The sequence below is a fragment of the Anas acuta genome, chromosome 4, assembly GCF_963932015.1.
Source record: "Anas acuta chromosome 4, bAnaAcu1.1, whole genome shotgun sequence".
Classification (NCBI taxonomy): domain Eukaryota; kingdom Metazoa; phylum Chordata; class Aves; order Anseriformes; family Anatidae; genus Anas; species Anas acuta.
The window spans coordinates 75678139-75702108 of record NC_088982.1 but is presented as its reverse complement, the minus strand read 5'-3'; the positions used below and the strand labels follow the sequence as shown (position 1 = coordinate 75702108).

The 23970-nt window shown below is 39.6% G+C and overlaps 1 protein-coding gene across 4 annotated transcripts in view; it reads right to left on the bottom strand.

Moving 5' to 3' along the window:
- METTL14 (methyltransferase 14, N6-adenosine-methyltransferase non-catalytic subunit) overlaps positions 1 to 23925 on the bottom strand; it is a 35155-nt gene extending 11230 nt beyond the window's left edge. The window contains exons 1-9 of one of the 4 annotated variants that reach the window (XM_068682150.1): positions 23678 to 23925; positions 14039 to 14182; positions 13324 to 13526; positions 13041 to 13129; positions 11622 to 11709; positions 4863 to 4943; positions 4455 to 4542; positions 2109 to 2199; positions 386 to 527 (exon numbers count right to left, since the gene is read on the bottom strand). In XM_068682150.1, the coding sequence (XP_068538251.1) occupies positions 386 to 527; positions 2109 to 2199; positions 4455 to 4542; positions 4863 to 4943; positions 11622 to 11709; positions 13041 to 13129; positions 13324 to 13389 (645 nt within the window). In that variant the 5' untranslated portion in view covers positions 13390 to 13526; positions 14039 to 14182; positions 23678 to 23925. Of the gene's footprint in view, positions 1 to 385; positions 528 to 2108; positions 2200 to 4454; positions 4543 to 4862; positions 4944 to 11621; positions 11710 to 13040; positions 13130 to 13323; positions 13936 to 14038; positions 14183 to 23677 lie in introns of those variants that run through there. The other 3 variants (XM_068682152.1, XM_068682151.1, XM_068682149.1) reach the window with 3 other exon arrangements.
- Between the last annotated feature and the right edge of the window lie 45 nt (positions 23926 to 23970).

Genomic DNA, 23970 nt, shown 5'->3' with positions numbered 1-23970 from the left:
AGAATTTAAAGAAACAAGGGATTATTTACAGTGGAGATATTGTGAATTTCAACAGCAAAAATCAAAGAGAAAAGGAAACTCTGAATTTGGGAGTAGACAGAAAATCCACTTAGTACATTTAAGTTTTCCGTCAGGCTCAGGTAAAATAAAATGGTATTTCTAATTCCTTAAACTCCTCGGGGAAAGAAATGTCTTTTAACACAAACACTGTAGGCATACGTATGATATAAAAATTATTTTTTATAAGAATCTAGACTTTTGGTTTTGAAACACATCCCATTTTAGTTTAAACACATCTCTAAAACATTCTGCTACCAACTTAAGTCCTCAAACTAATCCTTAAGTACATGTATGAAATCCTTTCCATAGCAAGAAAAACACTTACATCATCCCAGGTCCAGCACTTTTCATTGGCAGTAATGCCAGTCTCTCTGTAGTATTCTTCCAGTGGTGGTTCCAAGAGAATCACATCAAATTTGGACTTCAGTTCCCTAATATCAAAAGCTTCCAAGTCTGCTTGTAAGTACCTATTTAAACAAAAGATGATCAATTGCTTGGAGAAGTTACAACAGTGCTTTGAAACTCAGACTCCACATAGCACTTCTGCATAGCAAGTTAAGAGCAGAGACTCCCATTTAGTTCACGAAAGCTTAAACACACTAAACACAAGGAAGATGCATAAAGCATTCTTGCTTAACCTAGACTGGATGCTGTTACGTTACACTTTTTTAAAAGTAGTCTTTCTCTCAATAAACATTTTTAGGGTTCTACTTCACATGCAGTAAACAGATGCCTAGATAGACTGTACAGCAATATCTTCTAAAGAATCACCGAACATTTCGTACATTCCATGGACGATATAGGAGAAAACATCAACATTTGAGTTAAACATCAACTCACTAACAGGCTAACAGACTTCTGGTTTGCTTCACTTCAGAAAAGTGGCATATTTTTAGAATTGGCATTTGTTTTATATTATGTTGAAAAGATTCTGAATACTGGAAACATGGTTACTTTTCACATAATATAAATTTATTTCTCTATCCACGTAGTAAAAGCATAATTCCCTAACAAGTTTGTTTACTTAAATAAGCTCAAACTCACCCTTATGCCTGGCATCTACACCGGCCCACTAGGTACCGTTGTATCACTATCCAAAACAATGATACCCTGTTCCCCCAATACCTTTAGTTTCAAAACGTCTGATTAGCAGACCACCACCACCCTTCCTCCCAAAAATATATCTGGAAGAGATGATTATTCTGTGAATGTATTCACTCCTATCAGTATGTAGCATTTGATTACAAGTTTTCCCTTTTTTTTGTTTTCAGGCTAAGCATGCAAAAATGCATCTAATTTCAAAATAGCAAGTTGGGTTACACAGTTTGTGTCTCAATTGCTTAGACAACCCCTTCAAGTTTTTTCATATCATTTATGAAATAATGCTGTTTTTCTGAGTACAGATTAGGACTGCATTTTAAAAGCATAAGGTTCACATTCAGATAGGTTCAAACTCCTGGGAGTAACTTGCTGCATGCTTATACTGCATCTAGCTCTCAGCAAAAAACTGGGAGGTAATTTGAAGTTAATAGGACAAATTATTTCCAGCCAACCTAAACTTTTTTGGTCTTAAACTGCAGAGTAACATCTGATTAATAGACACTAAGAATGAATAGACACTAAGCTGAATATTATATAAAATCACTTCTAAAAGAACAATTAAAGTTACACTGAGGCCAATTTTTAGAAGGTTTTCTTGTTAGCATAGACTACACAATACAAAGAGATTAATGATCATACGTTACATTCCTTTCAGTTCCCAAATAAAAACCTGCAGCTCAATCACTTGGCAGCTCAGTCTTAAAAAAATAAAGCTTCACATGCTGTAAATAATCACACGTTGGAAGGACATTTATATACTGCATTAAACGCATAGATTAATGAAAACAAACTGATTTTATTCTTCTGAAGTTTCAATTAATTTGTATGCACAAACAGAAATAGAAAATGTAAATTCTGAACAGGTGCTAAAGATAGAAATTTACAAAGCAGACAGCTAACTTCAAACCAGTCTGGAGAATAAAGGTATTTTCCACAAGAACACTTACATGGGAGGAGTGTTAGATTTAGATATCAGCTCGTCCTTCAATCTGATGAGCTCTCTAAGTTTTGGATATTCTTCAAACCTATCTGCTAAGCCTAAGAAGAAGAAAACATGAAGTCAACATGTTAATACTTAGCCTTATTTTATTTTTTGTTAAAACAAACCACACCATTCAAAGCAGATTTTTGTTCAGTACTTAAAAGTTTTCTGCCTTTACCCAGTTAGTTACGGTTAATGCAGCTGGATATTAATGAATTCAGTGTCCATGTTCTAGTCTTCTCTAAAGCACCACACTGATCAAGAGTTCACAACTCCTTTTATAAGAAGGAATATCTTTCATTTAAATGAATAGTGGAAGAATGATGAGAGAAAGTTATTTTGTTGTTCCCCCATCCATAAATTCATATTAAGATATAATTAACACTAATTTCCACCATTGTTTTAGTTGATCTTTGAGGACTATCTCTACAGAAACAATTGGGTTGTAGCTGATTCCCTTCAGCCCCTTATACAGAGATCTAGTACTTAGCTAAGTTGTGGAGACTTGAACATGGGTATATTTATTTATTGGATTTCAAGACTTAGCTTTATGATTGCTAATTTTCAAACTTTTTACATGTATTGAACTCACAAGGGAGAAGCCTAATTAGGTTTTCTGCAGTAAATGTTTCTAAAAAAAATAAAAATAAATCAGTATACTACAGTTCCCCTCCAAAAAAGTGGCCAGAAAGAGTATATTTCTGTTATTGTTAACAATAGTATCAGCAGAAGCTGAAAAGGTAACCATCCCAGTCCCCAAGCAGCTTTAGAGTTATTTACAAAGTCTCATGATCATTCACATTTACTACTTCAGTGGAGTGAGAAAAACAAAAACAGACTCCTCTCCTTTAATTCAAACTTCTGAACTCCAAACTCTAGGCATTACAGTGGTAAAAGAATTTGTTAGTATGCATCCCTGCTGTCTCCATAGTTACTTATGTATAAGAAATCACAAATTATTTTCATCTCTTCCCTCAAATCCCTAACACCACCATGTTGTTCTGACATCCACTACTGTGTTCCTTCCAGTGGAAGTCAAATACTCCTGACCAGTGGAAATGGAAGCTGGTTACCAGCAGCTAGGCAACAGATAAAAAAGAATTTTCAATCAAGATAACTTTAATTGTTTAAAACAAAACAACACAAAACAAAAGCATTCTCTAGGATGCTAAGTGTCTCTCCCCGGTATTACGGGACCACTACCTCCCCTAGAGCTTTTTATGGCAGAGCATCCAATTTTGAACTAGCACCCAAGCAGTCTCAGCATTCACGCAGAAGACTTACGCTAACCAATATGCCATTCTTTATGCAGCACAGAAATTAGAGTAAATAACATGGGCTGGTATCCACTCTTTACATATTCAGTTCCAATAATAATGTACAACTACCTCAAGTGTGTAACTGTGAGGCCCAGGTATTTTTTAAATTAAGATATTTTTTAAATAACTGAGTCAAAACAGTTTTAATACTAAATAACCTGATGTGCTTTACAGAAGCATTCACAAAATAGAGAGAAGAAAAACTAATACCAACTGCGTCGATAGGCAAACAACCCCTTTTTAGGCTGGCACCTATATACACACCATTCTTTCCCTGACAATTGTAATCATGATAAAATACGGGCTGAATAAAATGTTGCATACAGCTGTAAACAGGGAAGTGTCCTGCCTTGTTTTAAAGCACGTAACCACTATGCACCCATTCTGAGAAACAGGACCAAACAGGACCCTCGATTTTGGAACTATTAAATTTGGGCTTAATAAATTAAGAATTCAAGAACAAGTCCTTAAATGGTCCGATAAACATGAACTTAAAAAATTACATCCTCTAAACGCAGTAATGTATTGGGACTTCTAATGAGTTGTCAGAAGTTACAAACTTTAGCTGGTAAATATTATCCATATTGCTTACTGCTTTGAATACTTCAGTATTATCTGTACTCTACATGCGTTCTTGGAGACAATACATCCCAGGAACAGCTGAACTACAAGTCAGTCAGTTACATTTCCAAAGGCTTCAAAATCTGCTCATTAAACTCATCTACCTCATCAAGCTTAGTTTTAAGAATATTTTCTTGGTTAAATACTTTCAAATAAAATCCCAAGATAGACTGGTTAATATTCTCCTAAACGATTAAAAAAAAATCATTCACATGAATTTATACATTGATATGTATGCACAGAGGGACAAAACAATGAAGTACATACATGCATATCTACATTTTCCAGTAACCGTGAGAAATCAAGAAAGGAAAAAAAACAAAGTGCTAGTGAAGAAAATGAAGTAATATCAATCAGTTAGTATGACATACCAACATCTCTGATGAAGTTCTGGGGTCTGTGTCCTGTATCCACAAAATGCTGGCAGTAATCATTGTGGGGATTTAAGCTCTGAGTACCCTAGAGAACAAAAGGATTTCAGTGAGAACTACAGTGATATAACTAAACACAGACACTGCATGCATTAGTCTGATAAAAGAGAAAGTAACGTGTTTTTTTTTTCAACATGCCTTTGTAAGCCAAGACAAAGTCTCTGTATTGGAGACTGTCGCATTCTTCCTCCCAAATCAGACTCCCCATTACTACTGCTCACTGTCACTCTGAATTTCAGTTTATTACTTCAACCTTTAAGGCTGTGTTTCAAATATAATAAATTGCTGAAACAGTCTAACACAGCTACACCGTCTTTGACTAGAGTTCTAATTGCACAAACTGCTCACCTTCAGAAAGGTACTGGAATCTTTGTAAATCTCTTCTTCGTAGGGCAGGTTCTCTTCATCTTGCTGCAGCTCTACTTCATCCTGGGAAACAAAGCAGATTTTAGAGGTGCATAAGATCATGCTGTATCTCTCCTTGTTATGATTCTGCTTCTTAATGAATTGAGCGAGCTGTTTACAAACATAAGTCTCTTGTAACAGTGCATCATGAATGGTTCAAGAACAGTTTTGTATCGGGGGTGAAGGAGGAAATAACCTGTTGCCAAAAAGCTCTGCCTCTCACCACTGATGACAGGGTTACTGAAAAGGGGTCAGGTGACTAAAATAAGAAACCACTCATTTCTAGACACCAAGGTGTAGAACTTCAGTTTTTGTCCCAACATTTTTTCACTCATTGAACTAAAGTGAGGTATAGATTTTTTTGAAGTTCTTCATTAGTACAATCTTTTTCACCTTAGCAGCTGAAACCATCTCGCTATACGTGTATAGATCTGTTATAGTCCACACCATGAAGAAACACTACATGGTACAAAATCACATTTCATTTGGACTTTTTTGAAAAGTAACTTTCAACTTCCTACTTGTCAGTCTCACAATGAGCAGGAAGGAGGAATTTTATCACAATTTCTTCCCTAGTTAATGTCACCAATTGTCCATTCAACAGATTTCTTGAGTTCGGAGATCTGTCACACTGACACACTCTGAACTTCCAATGCAGTATTCATAGAGTACAGAAACAAAAGAGACTCTCCATGTCACTTTGTTTTTTCTGTTCATTCTGAAAGAGTCCATTATATGTAAATAAAAATGGAGAACCAGTGAATAACATCATCTATCATATTTGAGTAGGATTCACATACTCTTTCATACACTGCTGATTACAACAGAAAACTTAATCAGTTAATATACTGCTTTGTATGAGAAAAGCTGTGTCAAGGCTGAAATACAAAGAAAAGACGTTTTAAGATAGACATTTAATTTCTTAAGAAAGACAGATTTCTCTTAGAAAACAACTCCCCCCCACCACCACACGTTAATTCAAAAGATGCATAGAAGAGGCTCTTACTATCTTTGCATTTACCCTATAGTAAATAAGCTGTTTGTCAAAAAAAAAAACAAAACAAGAAGTTGTTCTCCCTGTTTTGATCCCTCCAGCTGTTAAAATTGTGAAATACATGTAAGTTCTGTGTTCTTTCCAAGCTGGAGCTTAGAACCAACTTCTGAAACGCCTCACAAAATTAACAGGTCAGAGACTTTTCCCTCTCTTCCCCATCTCCCCAGTTACTTTGTTAGATAAAAAGAGTAACTTAGGGCGACAGACTTTTTTTTTTTTGTCTTCCTTAACCAGATGCCTTCCCCCAAAAAATATTATTATCAGAAATAGCAGTAGTATTTACAAGTAAATTGAACGAACAGCAAACATCAGCAAGTGCTATTCAGGGGAAAAACAAAAAAAGCAGAAAGCTCAAGTTTTACTAAATTCTGCTTGTGTGATCCTAAGATAACACCTGTTTTCCCTCTCCCATTTTCCTCTAAATCTTAGCCTTCTGGTGGTAAGCACTTGTTAGATACCTACTTCTGAGTCATGCCAGCCCTCTTTATGCCTTTATAATAAATAAAAACATAATCTTGCAGCTGCAAAGAAAAAACATATCAACTTTCCAATGGCAAAGCACAATATAAACAGATACAGAATGATATTAACAACAGTCCAAGATAGGACGTTCTTGTACTGGATTTACAAATTTTATTGTTGCTAAGTTGGGGAAACAAAAGCTAACCACAATTTTTAAATGCAGTTTTTTCAGATGACTAAAGATACATTATGCAATTAGGAAGATTCAACAGAGTAAGATTATTTCGGCATCCCGAACAATGACAAGGAGGCATTCCAAGCTCACAGACCACTGCTTGCAGAAACCAAGTGAAAAAAAAAGTATCAAATCAGGCTTGCAGACAGCAAATTCGAAGGATGTGTAATACTGTACTTAGCAAAAAGGTAAAACTCTGGGCCTCTTTGCCACAGGACACTGTTGACAGCAGACATTTATACAGGTACAAGCAAAACTGATGAAGTTTACATCTGGGGAAGGGGAGAGATGGAGCATCACAGCTCCCAGAAGCCTGCAGCCACGCTGGGAGGGGCAGCAGATAGCCTAGTCTTAGTACCCACCACTTTCAGTTACAGGCTAGGGAGCTCAAACTAATCCTGGCACAACTGTTATGGTTTGACAAAAACACAAGTACTGTACAAGTTCTTCAGAACCACAGCTGAACCCTCTGACCTTAAAATCTCCACTATTCGTTTTTGCTAGTGAAGCATTTGTCCCACATCCCCCGTCTCTGTGGTGTGCAGTGCAGAGCCCAGCTCCCAGGCAGAAGTCAATCTGCCAGCGGGCAGCTGGACAAGCAGACTGCTCCATGACATGCAACTAAGACAGTGAGGAGCTTCACATGCAGCTGGATGCTACTGTGGCAGCTTGAAAGACCTACAAAGGTTTAATAGAAAATAGTCTTTTACTTTGATTTCGTCTCCACTAAACTTTTATTCTTTTTGCATGCTCTATTTCTCTATCCTACTGTGATTCTGGTACTTGTAAAGTCAGCTTTGTGGATCAGACAGAAGGATCTGTTTTCTTTTAGGCTCTACAATAGATTTCTTCTAGTTTTGTGAAGAATACCCCCTTCTGCCTTCCCTTTCTTCTTTATGAAAAGAATACTGTATTTTACACTGTCAGACAGCTAGCACTGCTAAAAATATACGAGTGTCAAATTGAGGACATGATAAAACTGAGATGCAAAGGAGTTGTCTTAACACCACAGACTACCAATCAATGAAGATCCCGCCTCATTTAACTGCTCCATCTCCTTCCAGTTCACAACATTCTTGTGACATAAAAAGTTGATTATAAATTTGGGATTTTAACAAATTTCAAAAAGAACTTTTCATGCAGACTAACATTTAATCGGGAGACATTAAATTAAACAAACATAATACTTCAGATGCAACAATTTACAAAATACTGATATAAGAGCAAAAACTCCTTACATTTGAGTTTTGTTTTTTCCAAATAATCAAAAGAATCAAGAATGGAAATGTCTCAGACCTATGGACAGGACTCAACACAGCCTCGTCTCTGGGTCCGTGGTCATTTTCTTTTTCTTTTTTTCCCCTCTACTTGTAGTAGACAAGTTTTTGACTCTTTCATCCATAAAAAGAAATCCTGGCATTTTACCAAGAAAAACATCCCATCTGCTTTTTCACTACATAGCCCTTTATTTTCACGAGACAAAAGCTTATTAAAAACCACCACCATAACTTAACATTTATTCTACCACAAACAAACAAAAACCCATTTCTTTGCTTCAGAAGTTCCTAACTGGCTGAGATTAACACACTTCAACAAACAGATTTTCTTCAACAAACAAATTTCACAACAAATCCTGCTCTTAGACTTCCCCCCAATAATCAAAAAGCCTACAAAGGACTGACTGGCTGCCTCATGCAGAACCCAACAATTCAGCAAGTCAGGGTTGTACAGATGTACCAGTCACTTTCCGTCAGAAATATTTACCTCTAATTTTACTAACAAAATGGATACTTTTGTAAAATTTGTCTGTAATGCTGGTAGCTAAGGCTACTATTGCTTCTTCTAACATTCATTAAGTTCAATCCAATCAGGCCTGATAACCTAAGTATTTAGATTTTTAGACTAGTTCATATTACAAGACTAGATTTAAACTTGCTCAAAGTACTAACAAAAAGGTTATATAAACACACAGGATTTTACCATGTTCTTATCTCCTTGCCAAAATGGAATTAACAGTGTCTGCAAAAAGCAGTTGTTGGCTCCATTATAGATTTTCAACTTGTGCATTTCATGTTCCATAAATCTATTCATCGGCCAGATTGAAGTTGATCTGAGATAGCATTACTATTTTTCCAATTCCAACAATATAGCAAGAGCTTGACCCCCCCGTAAGTGGTTACAGCCCACCTCAGGGTAAGTTTCTCCATGTTAATGACAAGATTCATATGCTAAACACAACTGAAGTGACTTAGCCACATATATCACACCTACACACAAAAAATTGTTTAACCACATACTTGGTGAAAAATGGATAAGGTATAAAGAAATATGAACCGATCACATGTGACCATGTGCTCATGAGCACTTCACAAATATTGCGTGCACTCTGAAAATCCTTTCGAGACAGTGATTTAATTGGTTTGCTAAACATGATCTACAGACTACCACTTAGCACATTAAAAAAGAAATGTCTTTCTACTTACAGATAGACCTCAACACTTAGCCATCCAAAATGTCCTGTCATACATCTACTTCTGGTTTTAATAAGACAGTACTATTGAAAGCTTAATAAAACTGAAGACAAATGTAACCTTACTTTAAAAAAATAAATGTATCTATTTTTAGGTGTCCAGGGGAACAACAGACATTATATATCTCGTAAATAAACTGAGCTTGATTCTACATAATCACAGAAGCAAGATTATGAGGACAAGAAAAAAAAAAAAAAGGAGAGGGAAGACACTTGCTGCAACAAGATACAAAGCAAATTAGAAAGACAGCTGTATCATAATTGTTCTTTTGTTTAACCTCCTTCCTCTGCTATGTTAGCCAAAGTACTACATTAGATATGAAACAAGAGAGCTATCAAACAGCACTTGGAAGATTATTTGAAAAATGAAGGGCATGAGAGTTTGACAACCACTCATTTTTCAATGACCATGGAGGCTTTTTTTTCCACCCCAACTGAACTTTTCCTGGTTATTTTTGACACTTAAGGTATACCCTGAACCAAGCCTCATACTAGCCCTCCCTTAAGATCCCTTCATTCGTCCTTTCATACAACACAGCATTATTTTGCACTTGGCAGGGAGGCTGGAAGACACCCTCAGCTTCCCCATACCTCATCTAATGACCCGTGCAGGCTTTTCTTCTGACACAAATTTTGCTCGAGATTTTTTTGTGTAGCCATGCACATTTTACCACTCCTTCCCACACAAGACAACCAGCAGTGGCACTCTGTCATTCCCTGTGGGCACTACCACCTGAACCCACCTTCTCCAAGGAGCAGTGCTAAATGAACTTCCAAACAGCAGGTTCTGGTGAGCATCCAATGCAACGTACCTAAAGCACATCTGGAGAGAAACATGCTGGCTAAGGTCTTTGCAGTGGAAAATACCAAGGAAGATGTTACTGAAGGACGTATCACAGAAGTCATACAACGGTTTCGGTTGAAAGGGACCTTGAAGATCATCTAGTCTAATGCCATGCCATGGACAGGGACACCTGCTAGACCAGGTTGCTCACAGCCTCACCCAACCTGACTTTGAACACTTCCAAGGATAGGGCATTGCCAGCTTCTCTGTGGAACCTGTTCCAGTGCCTCACTATCTTCATCACGAAAAAATTTCTTCCTCACAACTAACCTACGTCTACCCTCTTTCAGTTTAGAACTGCTGCCCCTTGTCCCATCACCACATACTCTGCTACAAAGTTTTTCTCCCACCTTCTTAAAAGCCACCTTTATATATTGAAAGGCTGCTACAAGGTCTCCCCAGAGGCCTTGTCCATGCTGAACGACTCCCATTCTCTCAACCCTTTTTAAGAGAGGTGCTCCAACCCTCTGATCACTTTTGTGGCATTCCTCTGGTCCCACTTTAGCACATCCACGTTCTTCTTGTACTGTGGATGCATCTTGAACTGGATGCATTGTTCCAGGTAGGGTTTTACAAGAACAGCGCAGAGGATAAGAATTGTCTCCCTTGCCCTGCTGGCCAGGCTGCTTTTTGTGCAGCCCCTGGTATGGTTGGCTTTTGGGGCTGCAAGCGCACAGTGCTGGCTCATATCTAACTTTTCTTCCACCAGTAACCCAAGTCCTTCTCTGCAGGGCTGCTCTCAATCTCTACACTGACATCGGGAATTGCCCTAGCCCGGGTGCAGGACCTTACACTTGGCCACGGTGAACTTCGGGAAGTCCACGAGGTCCCTCTGGATGGCATCCCTTCCCTCTCACGTATCAACTGCGCCACTCAGCTTGCTATGACCCACAAACCTGCTGCAGGTACATTCAATCCTACCATCTACATCACTGATAAAAGTATTCAGTAGCGCTGGCCCCAGCACAGACCCTTGGGGGGCACCACTCTAATTAGTGGCTTCCCGTTGGACTATAATTCTCCAGACACGGCCATGCAGACAATCATATACTCTTTAGCAGCCCATCTATCAAACCCACATCACCCCAATTTAGTTGCAACAATACTGTGGAAAACTGTATCAAAAGCTTTACAGAAATGCAGGTAGATGACATCAGTACCTCTTCTCTTGTCCATTGATGCAGTCACTCCACTGCAAAAGGCTGCTAGATTGGTCACCTCCCTGTCTTCCACACGTTTTATTGTAACGTCCAGGAGGATCTGTTCCATGATCTCACCAGGCACGGAGGTGATGCTGACTGCTCAGTAGTTCCCAAGTTCTCCTTATAACCCTTCTTAAAAATTGGTGTAATATTCCCTTTTCTCCAGTTGCTGGGGTCTTCACCCTACCACCATGACTTTTCTAATATGATGGAGAATGGCTTAGCAACTACTTCAGCCCTCATGAGTATTTAAAGAACCTATACATATCCCATTTATTTGTATTTATACGTGTACACATACACACACTTTCTTGAGCCTCTCAGGGAAGCATGAGCACCAGAGAAAAAAAAGTCACTTTTTCCTTTTTGTCTTACCTTATACTCTTCAATCTCTTCTTCATCAGCTTCTCCCTCATCTGGATATTTGCGTTTTGCGTTTGGAGCAGAGGTATCATAAGAAGCCCTAAAAACATGCATAAAAATCCTCATATAAAATAGCTTCTGACACTACAGAGAGAACATTTCTGATATCGCTGAAGATCTGTCTTAGCTGCCTGCTTCCATTAGTTTGAAGTGCTTCTGAAACTTCACATAGGGGAAGTTGTTCCCCTCTCAGAATACTTGACACAAGTACAACTTCCTAGTGATAGGACTCCTGACAACAGCTACCTCGTCTCCTTGTTCTCCTGTTCTAACAGGTACAGCTTATGCTGAGGCAGTACCTATCACAAATTGGGCCTGCTCACACACAAAAATCTGCATTACTTACATGTGAGAATCAATAAGCACCAGCTACTCCATCCTGGTTTTTAACTGAACCCGTCTCTCAAACCGTAAGAACTTTTAAACTAAACTGCACTGTAACTGCTCTTAGTGAGAGCTGTGGGACAGCACAGGCAGCATAGCCTAAAATAACACCTCAGTTCAGCTTCACAGTAACTTTCTAACACAAGAAGAGCCTTGATTTGTGAACTGATGTTAGAGGTTTTGACTAAACAAACACACATCTCATTAAGAGTTCGGATGCGAGTGATTAGAATCATAGAATCATAGAATATCCTGAGTTGGAAGGGACCCTTAAGGATCATCAAGTCCAACTCTTGACACCGCACAGGTCTACCCAAAAGTTCAGACCATGTGACTAAGTGCACAGTCCAATCTCTTCTTAAATTCAGTCAGGCTCGGTGCAGTGACCACTTTCCTGGGGAGCCTGTTCCAGTGTGCAACCACCCTCTCTGTGAAGAACCCCCTCCTGATGTCAAGCCTAAACTTCCCCTGCCTCAGCTTAACCCTGTTCCCGCGGGTCCTGTCGCTGGTGTTAATGGAGAAAAGTCTCCTGCCTCTCGACACCCCCTTACGAGGAAGTTGTAGACTGCGATGAGGTCTCCCCTCAGCCTCCTCTTCTCCAGGCTGAACAGGCCCAGTGCCCTCAGCCGTTCCTCGTACGTCTTCCCCTCCAGGCCTTTCACCATCTTCGTAGCCCTCCTCTGGACACTCTCCAACAGTTTCATGTCCTTTTTATACTGTGGTGCCCAGAACTGCACACAGTACTCGAGGTGAGGCCGCACCAGCGCAGAGTAGAGCGGGACAATCACCTCCCTCGACCTACTAGCGATGCCGTGCTTGATGCACCCCAGGAAATATTAACGCGCTGCCTTTCACCCCGACTTCCATGTTTATCCGTGAGCGGCATGCTCCCACTTTGCTGCCCGCAGAGCGACCCCCCCAGCCGTTTGCCAGCGTTACAGAGCACCGCGCGCTGCCTGCTGCCGGCGGGGGCAGGCCCATACTGACCGGCACGTCTCCCTGGTCTCGGCGATCTCCCGCTGGTCATCCTTACTGTTCAGCACGGCGCCGATGCTGTCCGCGCTTTCGGCTCCCAGCTGGAGGAGAGGTGGCACAAGCTGACTCCCGGGTCACCGCCCCGAGGCCCTGCCGGTCCCCGCCGCCCCGCGCCCCGCTCCCAGCGCCAACGGCCGCCGCCGACCGTTAACGGCACGGCCGCACCTGGCGCTGCGCGTGGGGGGAGTGCGGGGCAGGGAAGGGGCGGGGCGGGGCGGGCAGTGCCCGTCGGTACCTGCTGGGCCAGGAGCTGCCGGCGCAGCTTCTGCCGCTCGCGGATCTCCTGCAGGCGGCTGTTCATCCCCGCCGGGCCGCCCTGTGCCGCGCCGCGCCGCGCCGCCGGGATCCCCACCGCGCGTCACTTCCACCCCCTCTGCCAATGGGGCAGCGCCGTGGCGGAGGAGCGGCCGCGGCCATGTCGGTTGAGGGCAGCGGGGCCTGGAAGCAGAGAGGCAGGGCGAGGCGGGCGGGAGAAGCCGCCTCCTGCCACCAGCGCCGCCCCAAGCACCGTGTCCCCCAGCACCGTGTCCCCCAGCACCGTGTCCCCCAGCACCGTGTCCCCAAGCACCGCGTCCAGCCTCTCCCTGAACACCCCCAGGGGCGGTGACTCCCCCACCTCCCTGGGCAATCCGCCCCAAGGCCTGCCTGCTCCTTCTGGGCAGAAATGGCTCCTCATTGCCAGCCTGGCCCTCCCCTGGCACAGCTCGAGGCCGTTCCCTCTGCTCCTGGCACAGCTCCCTGTGAGCAGAGGCCGCCCCCAGCTCCCCACCCTTTCCTTCCAGGCAGTTGCAGAGAGCAATGAGGTCGCCCCTGAGCCTCCTCTCCTCCAGCCCGAGCACCCCCAGCTCCCTCAGCTGCTCCTCACAGGCCTTGTGCTGCAGACCCCTCACCAGCTTCGGTGCCCGGCTCTGGACGCGCCCCAGGGCCTCGATGATATGGACCATTTTTACCTGGAATTGTTGGACCAAAAGATGTGGGCACCACGGCTGCACAGTGACCCTCAGCTCTGTTACACAGCGCGTGGTGTTCCTCGCCAGGTACCTTGGTGCCAGGAGCCATCCCAGTTCCACGCTACAAGCCGGTCACTCTCCTTCCTGGATAGTATCCACACCAATGACATTATGCAGATCGCACGTGAAACAGAGACAGATACATGAGGAAAAGGAAATTAGAACACTGCGGACTAATGCAGAAGCAACACTTCTAACATCCACGTTTCCCAGTGATTGCATATCATAGGAAAATGATGGAGATCTTAACTGTTAAAAAAATCCCAAGAGGTGATTTATTATCTCCTTAGAGAATACATTACTAGCTACGCTCTCCTATCTATGGAAATGTTATGGAAAAGGAAATGCCATCCCATACTATTGCACGCTTATTTGATACAGTTGGCTGTAATGAATACAGTGGAAGTGCCTGCACAGTAACAAAATCACTTCCTCCTGGATGTGATATGATGAAGGTAGTGTGAGCTTGCATTCCATTTTTAGAACTGGTTGCTAAGACAAGCTAATCTTTACAAACACTAATAGCTATAGAAAATGTTGTGCTATATACATACACTGCTTCCAAATTAAAAGCCTATATTTTTGCAGGATGTTCCTTGCCTTTATTTTCTGTGCACACCACACTTTTGGGCCTCTGAACTTCAATCTGTGGTCTTTTTTTTTTTTTTTTTTTCCTATGGCCTTGAACCTTACCATGGAATCATCAAAAAGAACTAATCAAATTGTCTAATGCCATCCCTAACATTGTGTCAAACCTACAAACATGCAGTGCTAGAGATGCATCAACATACCTGGGCAATCCATGCCAGACTTCATGGTACTTACAGTTAGATTTTTTTTTGCCTCCTCTGCAGTCTGAATATTTGTTGCTGGAATTTATAACTGCTACTTTTTATACAGACTACAAGAGAAATATACTTCATTCTGCTCACCACGAGCATTCAGAATTTGTTTCTCTTCTCCAACAGTCTATGCTGTCTGGGAAGACTGCTGCTGTATTTCTTGTCACTCTACTGTTTTGTGGACAGAGACTTCTGATCTCTTTCCCTCCTGCAGTCTCATCTGATCGAGTCAACTCTTTCTCAAATGGCTATTTACAAAATGAGGCATTCAGCTGCAATGCTGTAGGAAATACAGACCTGGTGTAGTATGCACTGTAGGCTCCAGACCTGTTCAGGAATATCAGTGCAGGTTTCCTCATTTTTGCAGCAAATGGTTTTGTTAAAGTTCATTCAGCTCTGATCCATTACCCAGATTTGCTCCTTCAGATTTAAGAAACCAATTGTTTTCTAATCCTCTTTTTGTTTATCTGGTTATTCCTGATTATCTTATCCTTCACTTCTCTCTACTGAACTGTATCCTATGTTTTTAATTATTTCTATTGTTGATACAATTCTAATCCTGTCTTCCATCACACTGGTATCTAGTTCCAGCTTCTAGCAGACTTTCTATGCTACTTTGTTTAACCATTTATAGCACTATAAATTATTTATAGAACACTACCAAATAATGGTAGAATTTCAAAGCAATTTGGGATTTGTGTTTTATTGACATCTATTCAAGCCTAATCTATTCAATTTAGCAAAAAAAAAAAAAAAATCTTGTTTATTTTGCGCCAGTACAAATGGTTATAAAAATTGAAGAGAAGTAGGCCCAAGTTGCTTATTTTATCACTATTCTCACCTTAATAATTCTTCACATTTCAAACCTCAAAATAATGCCCAACTAAATGCGCTATAAATTACTTAATTAAAAGCAGTTAATGGTCCAAATAAATTAAATAAAAGAGAATGTTCCATCTTAGATCAGACAAACAGGAAATTGTTAGCATGGAATAATCATAGGCTCTTCCTATCGCATGCCCCTTTTCCCATGTTTCTAGTCAAGTACCTGGATCTATCTCCTTAAAAACATCTTTGAAAGTTGGCATCTTCAATTTTGGGGTCCATTTTGAATAAGCAAGTATATCCATAACAGCTGTGACTGTGGCTGTGCCTTAAGCTGTGTCTCTACAAAATGGCAAACCTGACCTTAAGAGCATATTGCAAATGCACTACAGCCATGCATCTAGACAAACTCCCTAGGGTAGTTCACATTTTGTTTAAAAATCTCTTAGCCCGACAGAGGTTTTTATTAGGCCCAGTACTACTTGCCCTCAGTAAGGCAACACACAGCCTAAATAGAGCCTTCATAAACACTATGCCATGCTGTTTGGATATTTTGACAGACATGTGCTGTGATTTCACACTTCATCTAGATCAAATTTCATTGCCATTCGATCCAGCATTGTATATGTCCTTTGTAATCAACATGAAGCCTTGGTGTTGCATGTTGCGCACTGCATGAGAGCAGGCACCACTGGACCAGCTCATCACAGCCTTCTTACAAAGCTGGAAGAGGCTACAGGAAGGAAGTTTGAAAGAGGTAATTTCATTTCTTTGCTTTTGCATGGTGTCATATTTCATCCTACTTTGTCAGCAAGAATGAGTAGCTTATAGAGAAATATTTTAAAAATACACAGAATAAACTCATTTAGTTTTTTTAAAGTTCAGAGCAAAACATTGTTCTCTTTTCTTCAAGCTGTGTTCAGCATTGCCAGGAGGGCTGCAGCATTGGAGTAGAGTTGGAGAAGCTTTTTGATCTGAATTTTCTTTTGCTGAAAAATGTGGATGGGTCAAGAGAACATTTTAAGAACTTGCACTGAATTTGCTAAATTGTTGGGAATTAAAATGATCCTCACTTTTTAAAGTTTCTCCAATCAACATTTTTTCCCCAAAATCTTCAAATTAAGAAAAACATAGAATATATTTTTAATTCAAGATGTCCTATTTAGAAATTCATTTCAGATTATTAGTATAGCTTTTTATTTACTTGATTGTACTTTGAAGATTAAATTGTTTCACTTAAAATTACTAATTTTATTTTTTAGTTAAAAGCAAAAGCCTCCCTGTTTCATTTTTAGCGCTACAATTAAAATGAAAAATCAGCTACTCTGAAAGCAGCTCAGTGGAACAAATATTGTTCCTTCTCTGCACAGGAGTACAGCAAATTTCCATCTAACAACTTGAAGGAAATTCCTCACTGTGAGGGTGGTGAGGCACTGGCACAGGTTGCCCAGAGAAGCTGTGGATGCCCCATCCCTGGAGGTGTTCAAGGCTGGGCTGGACAAGGCTCTGGGCAACCTGATCTAGTGGGTGGTGTCCCTGCCCATGGCGGGAGGGGGGGGGGGAACTGGATGGGCTTTAAGACCTGAGCCCCTTCCAACCTGAGCTGTTCTATGATACCTTCTATCGTATGAACTTCCACTGACTGAATTTTTAATGTTAACTATATGTAATCTTACCATTGTATCACCAAAGCTGTATATGCTAACATTTGTAAAATGCTTCTGCTCATGCAATAGCTTTTTTTTTTGTAAGCTTCTAGTGTGACAGAAATAAACTCCTTCATTCTTTCTTTCCTTTGTGTTCATTTCTACACCAAAAGGTAAGATTTAGTTGGGGGTGGGGGGTGGGGAGGGAGAGGGCAGAGGCTGGGAAGTGAGAAAGCTGAGAAAGCAAGCTGTTTTACATTTTTTCTCTTTTGCTAACTTCATTTTTTTGGTTACCTACTGCAGAAACTAAGTACCCACTTGTCCATATGCTTTAAGGTAAACCACATACAGCCGTGGACCTCAGAACTGTGAATTTGCTCCGTAATTCCTGTGTAATCTGGGCATTTGGGACATTTCAGCACTCATGAGGCCACAAAACAGTTGTACTGCACCATCGCAGCTCACACAATCCCTTCTGCCATTAAGAGTTCCACTGAAGTTTCACTGAGTTTCACCCAGTTTCACTGGGACTTCAGTGAGAATAGACCATACAGTGAGAATAGACCATACAGTACTATTAAATGTGAATCAGGTTGGCACAATATGACCCAAACTCATCTTCCTCACTGTAGCATGTTGTTGTGTGTGTGTGTGTTTTTGTTTGTTTGTTTTCCTTATGGAGCTATAATGGTGTGTGCCTTGGTACCTTTCACTGTAAGGATTTAGGTGCTAATTTCAAAGATGCTACCTTGCACACTATACAGTTACATCCATGTTTTTAATCAAATAGATTAACACGGTCTCTACACAGATTCAACAAACCATGAAACTAATCACAATCCTCCTTTGAAATTAGAAAGAATTTTAGCCAAATCAGTCCCCTGAGCCCCCAAGACCAAATTTGCTTGGAGAGGTCATGCATTACTGGCTTCCCAACACCTTCAGAGAGTGTGTCAAGATACAACTGGATTTTTAACTAAAATGTCTGTGTATATGCCTCAAAAAAATTGAATGTGAAGAGCGCAGGGAATGCAGGTTTATGTTGCAAACACATAGACGTTGTATTACACTTAGATATGTATTTCCTCCTTCCCATTTTAAAACTGCCCAAAAATTAGCCCTCAGTGAGTGCAGCAGGACTCCAGTGCTGCAAAATCTCTGGTAAATGCCAGAACTGCAATGTTACACGTTCTAACACTGAGCAGAATTTGATCCACTCCCCTCAAGGGCAGTATAAATCTAATTACATGACATCTGCTGTCTTTATTATTATAATTTGAAGTGTTAAAGAAGTGTGAAGAAGTGTTATGCTTTGAATGACAAAGAAACTTCTTTCTATACATGTCAATATGAACTTACAGACTTAAATCTATCAGCGCTGAGATGAGAAAATACTATGTATCATTTTTCCTCTTTCCCTTTGTTTCTCACACAAGACATTAAAATTATACTACCAGTTTTATCTTACAAACAGAAATGTGTCCTGTAATACTTATAAAACAATCCTATACAAGTTTATGTTTCAATAAAGTACTGGTGCATATTTTATTTGATTATACTACCCTTACTTTGTCTCAGAGATGTTTTGATGTTCCTAAATTAAAATAAAGGTGAGCAGATGATGCTATTTACAGAACATTACAGTATAAGCTTTGCATACTGAAAATCTCATGTCTGAAGTCTTTGTATTCCATTCTTATCTGTTACAGACACTCAGTACTTTACCATTTTACATTTGTTTTTAGTATTATTTAATGCCTTCCTGCATATCTCCATAGCTAATTAGGCTGGAGTAGTTTGCATCAGCATAATATAGTTAAAATAAACAGGTTATATGCAAACATATTCCTGAACTTATTGTTTATCTTTTTTTCTAGTCTCTCATTTCCTTACATGTTTTTCAGAGCATTTACAGCATCATCAATTAATTGCTTCTATGAATCCTGCATTTTTCATTATCTACATGTTAATACTTTCTTATTTAAGTTTACAGCATGCTAACAGCCCCCTATTTCCACATTCATGACAGCTCTCTACCCGTTCTGGTTTTTGTGTGGCTGTGCAGTGCACCAGATCAGGAAAAAGATCTGGATAAACAATATGTTTGTTTGACTTAGCTTTTTTTGTTGTTGTTGTTAGTGGTGCCTTTTTTTTTTTCCCAGCAAATGTGCAACCACATGTACAGACAGAGGGCAGTAAAGAAATCTGAACAATGACACTGTTACTCCAGAAGATGGCTTGTAGTTAAATCTTACAGAAGTAAGTTATTCTGCTGCTTTTTACTTTTCCTGGGTTCTAGGAAATTTGGAAGGAAGCTTCGGGAAGAAAAATCTACGTGTACAGAAAAAAGAAGGTGCAAACATGAACTACTCATGATCTGAGCTGCAACTCCATCTCCTACAGCTCCGAACAGGAGTTACTTGTTTGATGTCTAATGGCCAAACAAAGATTCTGTTGAAACTAATAGCAAAACTCAGACTTGTTTCCAAAACAGGACAAGAATAATAATAAAAACAAGAGGTTTTGGGAACTTACAATTAAAAACTTAGTATTTCTACTTAATAAAACCTGTGTATTTAGTCTAGCAGGATTTAGTTACACACCAGGATGCATTGGACAAAATATAAAAAAAAAAAAAGAAAAAAAAAGTCTAATATCCAAAAAGTAATGTGTACACAGTGTTTATTTTATTTACAAAAAAAAAAAAAAAAAGTGTGCTAAGAAGATCAACATAAAAACCTAAGAAGTCACTACGTATCTTTTGTATAACTATATCCATAGCAAAAATCCTTGGGTTTTCATAATTCAGTGGGTTTAATTTTCATTTTTTGCCTAATGAAAAATCATTATCCCAATCAAGATGACTAAACATGAAATTATTAAATTGGAATGTGTAATTCCACATTGCCAATACATTATCAAAAATAGCAATGAGGAAATCATGATGGGACAAGACGGATCAGGAGAGATAGGAAGGGACACCGGTCAGAACTCAGGAAAAATGAGGGATGATAAAGTCAACAATGCGGACTATAAAACAGCAGTTTGTTTTGCCAACAGCAAAACATCAGCAGTGGATTGTGGCTTCTCTTTCCACTTCCTTCATCACCTTCCTTCCATGCCCTTCCCAAAGCTCCTGACAGACATTTTCCACATTCTGCAGCAATGAAGACAATCTAAGCGTAAATGCACACAACAGATCTGCACAATGCCAGCATTGTTCCAACTCCAAAAGTCATAGTTCAGTAGTGCAAAGTCAGTCCCACTTTATACACGATCTCCTCCCACTTGGTAGACAGTATCCTCATCTTATGTATTTCAAAACTTAGGTAGTTGTATTTGAAAATTTCAACTAAAATGTTGAAAGGAGGCACAAATAGCAAATACACCTTTGGGTATCACTTTAAAATACTGTTCAATGTGCAATGGTTGCTCAAGCAAAATATGTGTATATTTGTGAAAGCAAGCTAGGAGCTATGGAGATTTATATTTTAAAACATTGTAAAGAATGTGGGCAACCTAATGATTGTCTTCGTAACATACAAAAACTATTCACTACCATGAGAAGATTCACTGATTTTGAAGAAATTCTTAACTAATATGGCAAACTGGACATGGTTCATAAACACTTATAAAATACACTCTACTTCTTAACTGTGAAACTTGGCAACTAATTGAAATCGCAAGTGAAAGAAAAAAATATTTTAAAATTAGCCCTACCGTTTCCAACACAAACCCGAAAGAGAATATGTAACAAATGTATTATGAACATGTGCTGGTTATTTCCAAGTGCTTTCAGTACCTGTGTGAGGGAAGAATTAAAATTTCTAGAATTTCTTCTTGGTAGCACAAGATTAATTTTTTAATTACAAATCACAACCTCCCTGAATCAAGTAAGTACAAATGGTTTACTTAGCTTTCCCTTCATTAGATAAGGGAAACAGGAACATATGTTGTGAACTGCTACCAAGGATAGGAGAATGCAGCTGTCAGAATTTTCCTCAACAACAACAACCAAGAAATGGAATTTTAATTGCATTATCCAGAAAAATCAAGTTGTTACTTTAAAAACCAAACAAACAAAACCACTAAAAATAGGAAGGACTAGAGTTGAGCGGTATTGACCAAACACCTGTTTCAGTGGGGAGTCAAGAATATGCAACGCTTAGCAGAAGAGACACCAATGCCTCCATGATAGGTCAGGTGTCTTTATAATCTTGATAGAAAAAATAGTTGTGTATGAAAATAAGGACTGGCAAAATCCTGCTTTTTGTTTCAACTTTGTGAGACTAATTGTTTTCAAGTTAATATACAATGAACTCAAATTATATACAGTAGCGAAATCTTTTAAAAAGTCTTTCAGTGCTCTGATCAAAAATTACAGATGAAAACCACGACTTTTGGACAAATGTGAAATTTCTCACATTTTCAACTATATTTCAGCACGTGGAGCTGGACAAGAGAGCAAACCTATATAACAGTAAATGTCTAGGGAATTATGTTTGATACTTCTGTGTCCCTTCGGGAAAATGTGTACTGAAACATGTTAACACCTCATTTTTTTAAAAAAAAAAAAAGCAATATTTTTATGTTAACAGGACATTTTACAGAGTCTTAAAAGTCAAATCCGTTGAGTTAAGATCACATTGAAGAAGTGTATATAAAAATTACGGATGTATAAACCAGATTTTTATTTTAAAAATGGGTACCTCCCAAAATATTTTTCTGATAAATAAATAAACCATATGGACCAGATTATAGCTGCATACATACAGAGGACGGGAATGATGCAAAAAGGAACATCTTGCTTTGTACTTCAATTTGTAGACCAAATGCCCTTATGGTAAGGCTTATGCTAATCTGAAGTGCTGGCAGCTTTTCAAGATCAAAAACATTTGGAAATTCAAGCTCTATAATAGGCTAAATATGGCTTCATGGACAAAACTATTCCTGCTTCAGTAAGTATTTATCTTTTCCACCCCTTTTTATACTTGTTTCATATGTTTTAATAAGCTAGTTATATTTTATTTGTGTATTAGTGATAATGTATTACAGATCCATACTTGCATTATGGATGTATCATGCTTGCATTACGTACGTTTATGCATAACTGTTAAAATAAGGCTCTGACTCACTCTATCCTCTCTCATTCCCAGTAACAGAATCTTAAGTTAATTAAGATAAATAATACTTGACAGGTCATTTCATATATCTAACTCTAGCTCAGCACATAAGTTATTCTTGCGTCCCTTTGAAATGATGGAAAAAAAAAATTGTTTATGCATTATACACACATTGCTGTAAGATTTCATGCAGAACAGAGAAATCCTTGCAGGAAAAACGAGAAATGCCTCGTTCCATTGCTGCTAGTGGGAAGTTGACACTAGGGTTAGGTTAGAGATGAAAGCACAATCCAGCCCTGGTTGACTTCTCTTTCTGTGCTATGTGACTTTCATTTCATAGGCACTTTTCATTGCACAACAATGAAGTGCAATATTCTGAGATATATTACTAGGAAATGTTTTCATTCCAAACAAAGAGAAGGTACCTGCTACCATTCCAGACATAAATAACTGTGATAGGACTACCTGGATTCCAAATGAGAGAAGAACTTATTTAAGAAACTGCATTTATAAATGATTGTTTACACCAGGCTACCTTCTACAGCACGAATGTCAGAGGAAATTGTAGAAGGTCATGTATCTCAGCTCTGTGAAACAGTTGTCTTCACTGACAGGGGGTGTTTTGCATACATAAAGCTTCACCCAGTTCCATGGTAGGCTGACCAACATCCATGGTAGGTTGACTAACATACAGGCCACTTTCTACATGAAAAAAGAATCTGAAATGCATGTTGTATGATGATGAAAGCATGAAAACAAACAAACAAAAACCTCTTTTTATTCTCAACTTCTCTCTCTTAGATCTAAGCCAAGATGTTAAACATTTCAACAACAAATTTTAAGTATTTTAACAAAGGTGCAGCCTGCCTACTGATCCTTTTTTCTTTTGAAGTGGGTTGTTTCTCCAGTATGAGCACAGAATGTATCACAGAGCTTCCTTAAAGGACAGACTGACTGAATCAAGTGCCCCAAATCATATGTATCCAAGGTAGTCACATTAGAAACTAAAGTTCCATCTAAAGTTCTGTTGTTTAGCAAATCCTTAAGACTGTTAACAAATGCCATTTTCCATTCCAAATACTCTGTTAGCATATCCTTTCCTCTTTACGTGTGCTTATTTATAGAACGGCCTCACAAACTCACCTTTCGCCTAGTTAACAGCCTGCAGCACGCGATGTAATATTGACCTCCTCCTCTAAACACCAGGAAATAAAGCACCACCTCTGCAGCATTTATACAGCTGTGCTGGTGTACACCGAATCTTGCACTTGAGTCTCGCTCCCCACTCAGCTGCAGTGTCTCCATGGCACAGCACACCTGGGGTCTGCCAAACAGCCCAGAGGGGAGAGGAACACAAAGGTGTGCCTGGGGCTTGCTCCTGCTGCAAACACCATCACACTGCGACTGCCCAAACAAGACTGTATGTTGGACCTCTT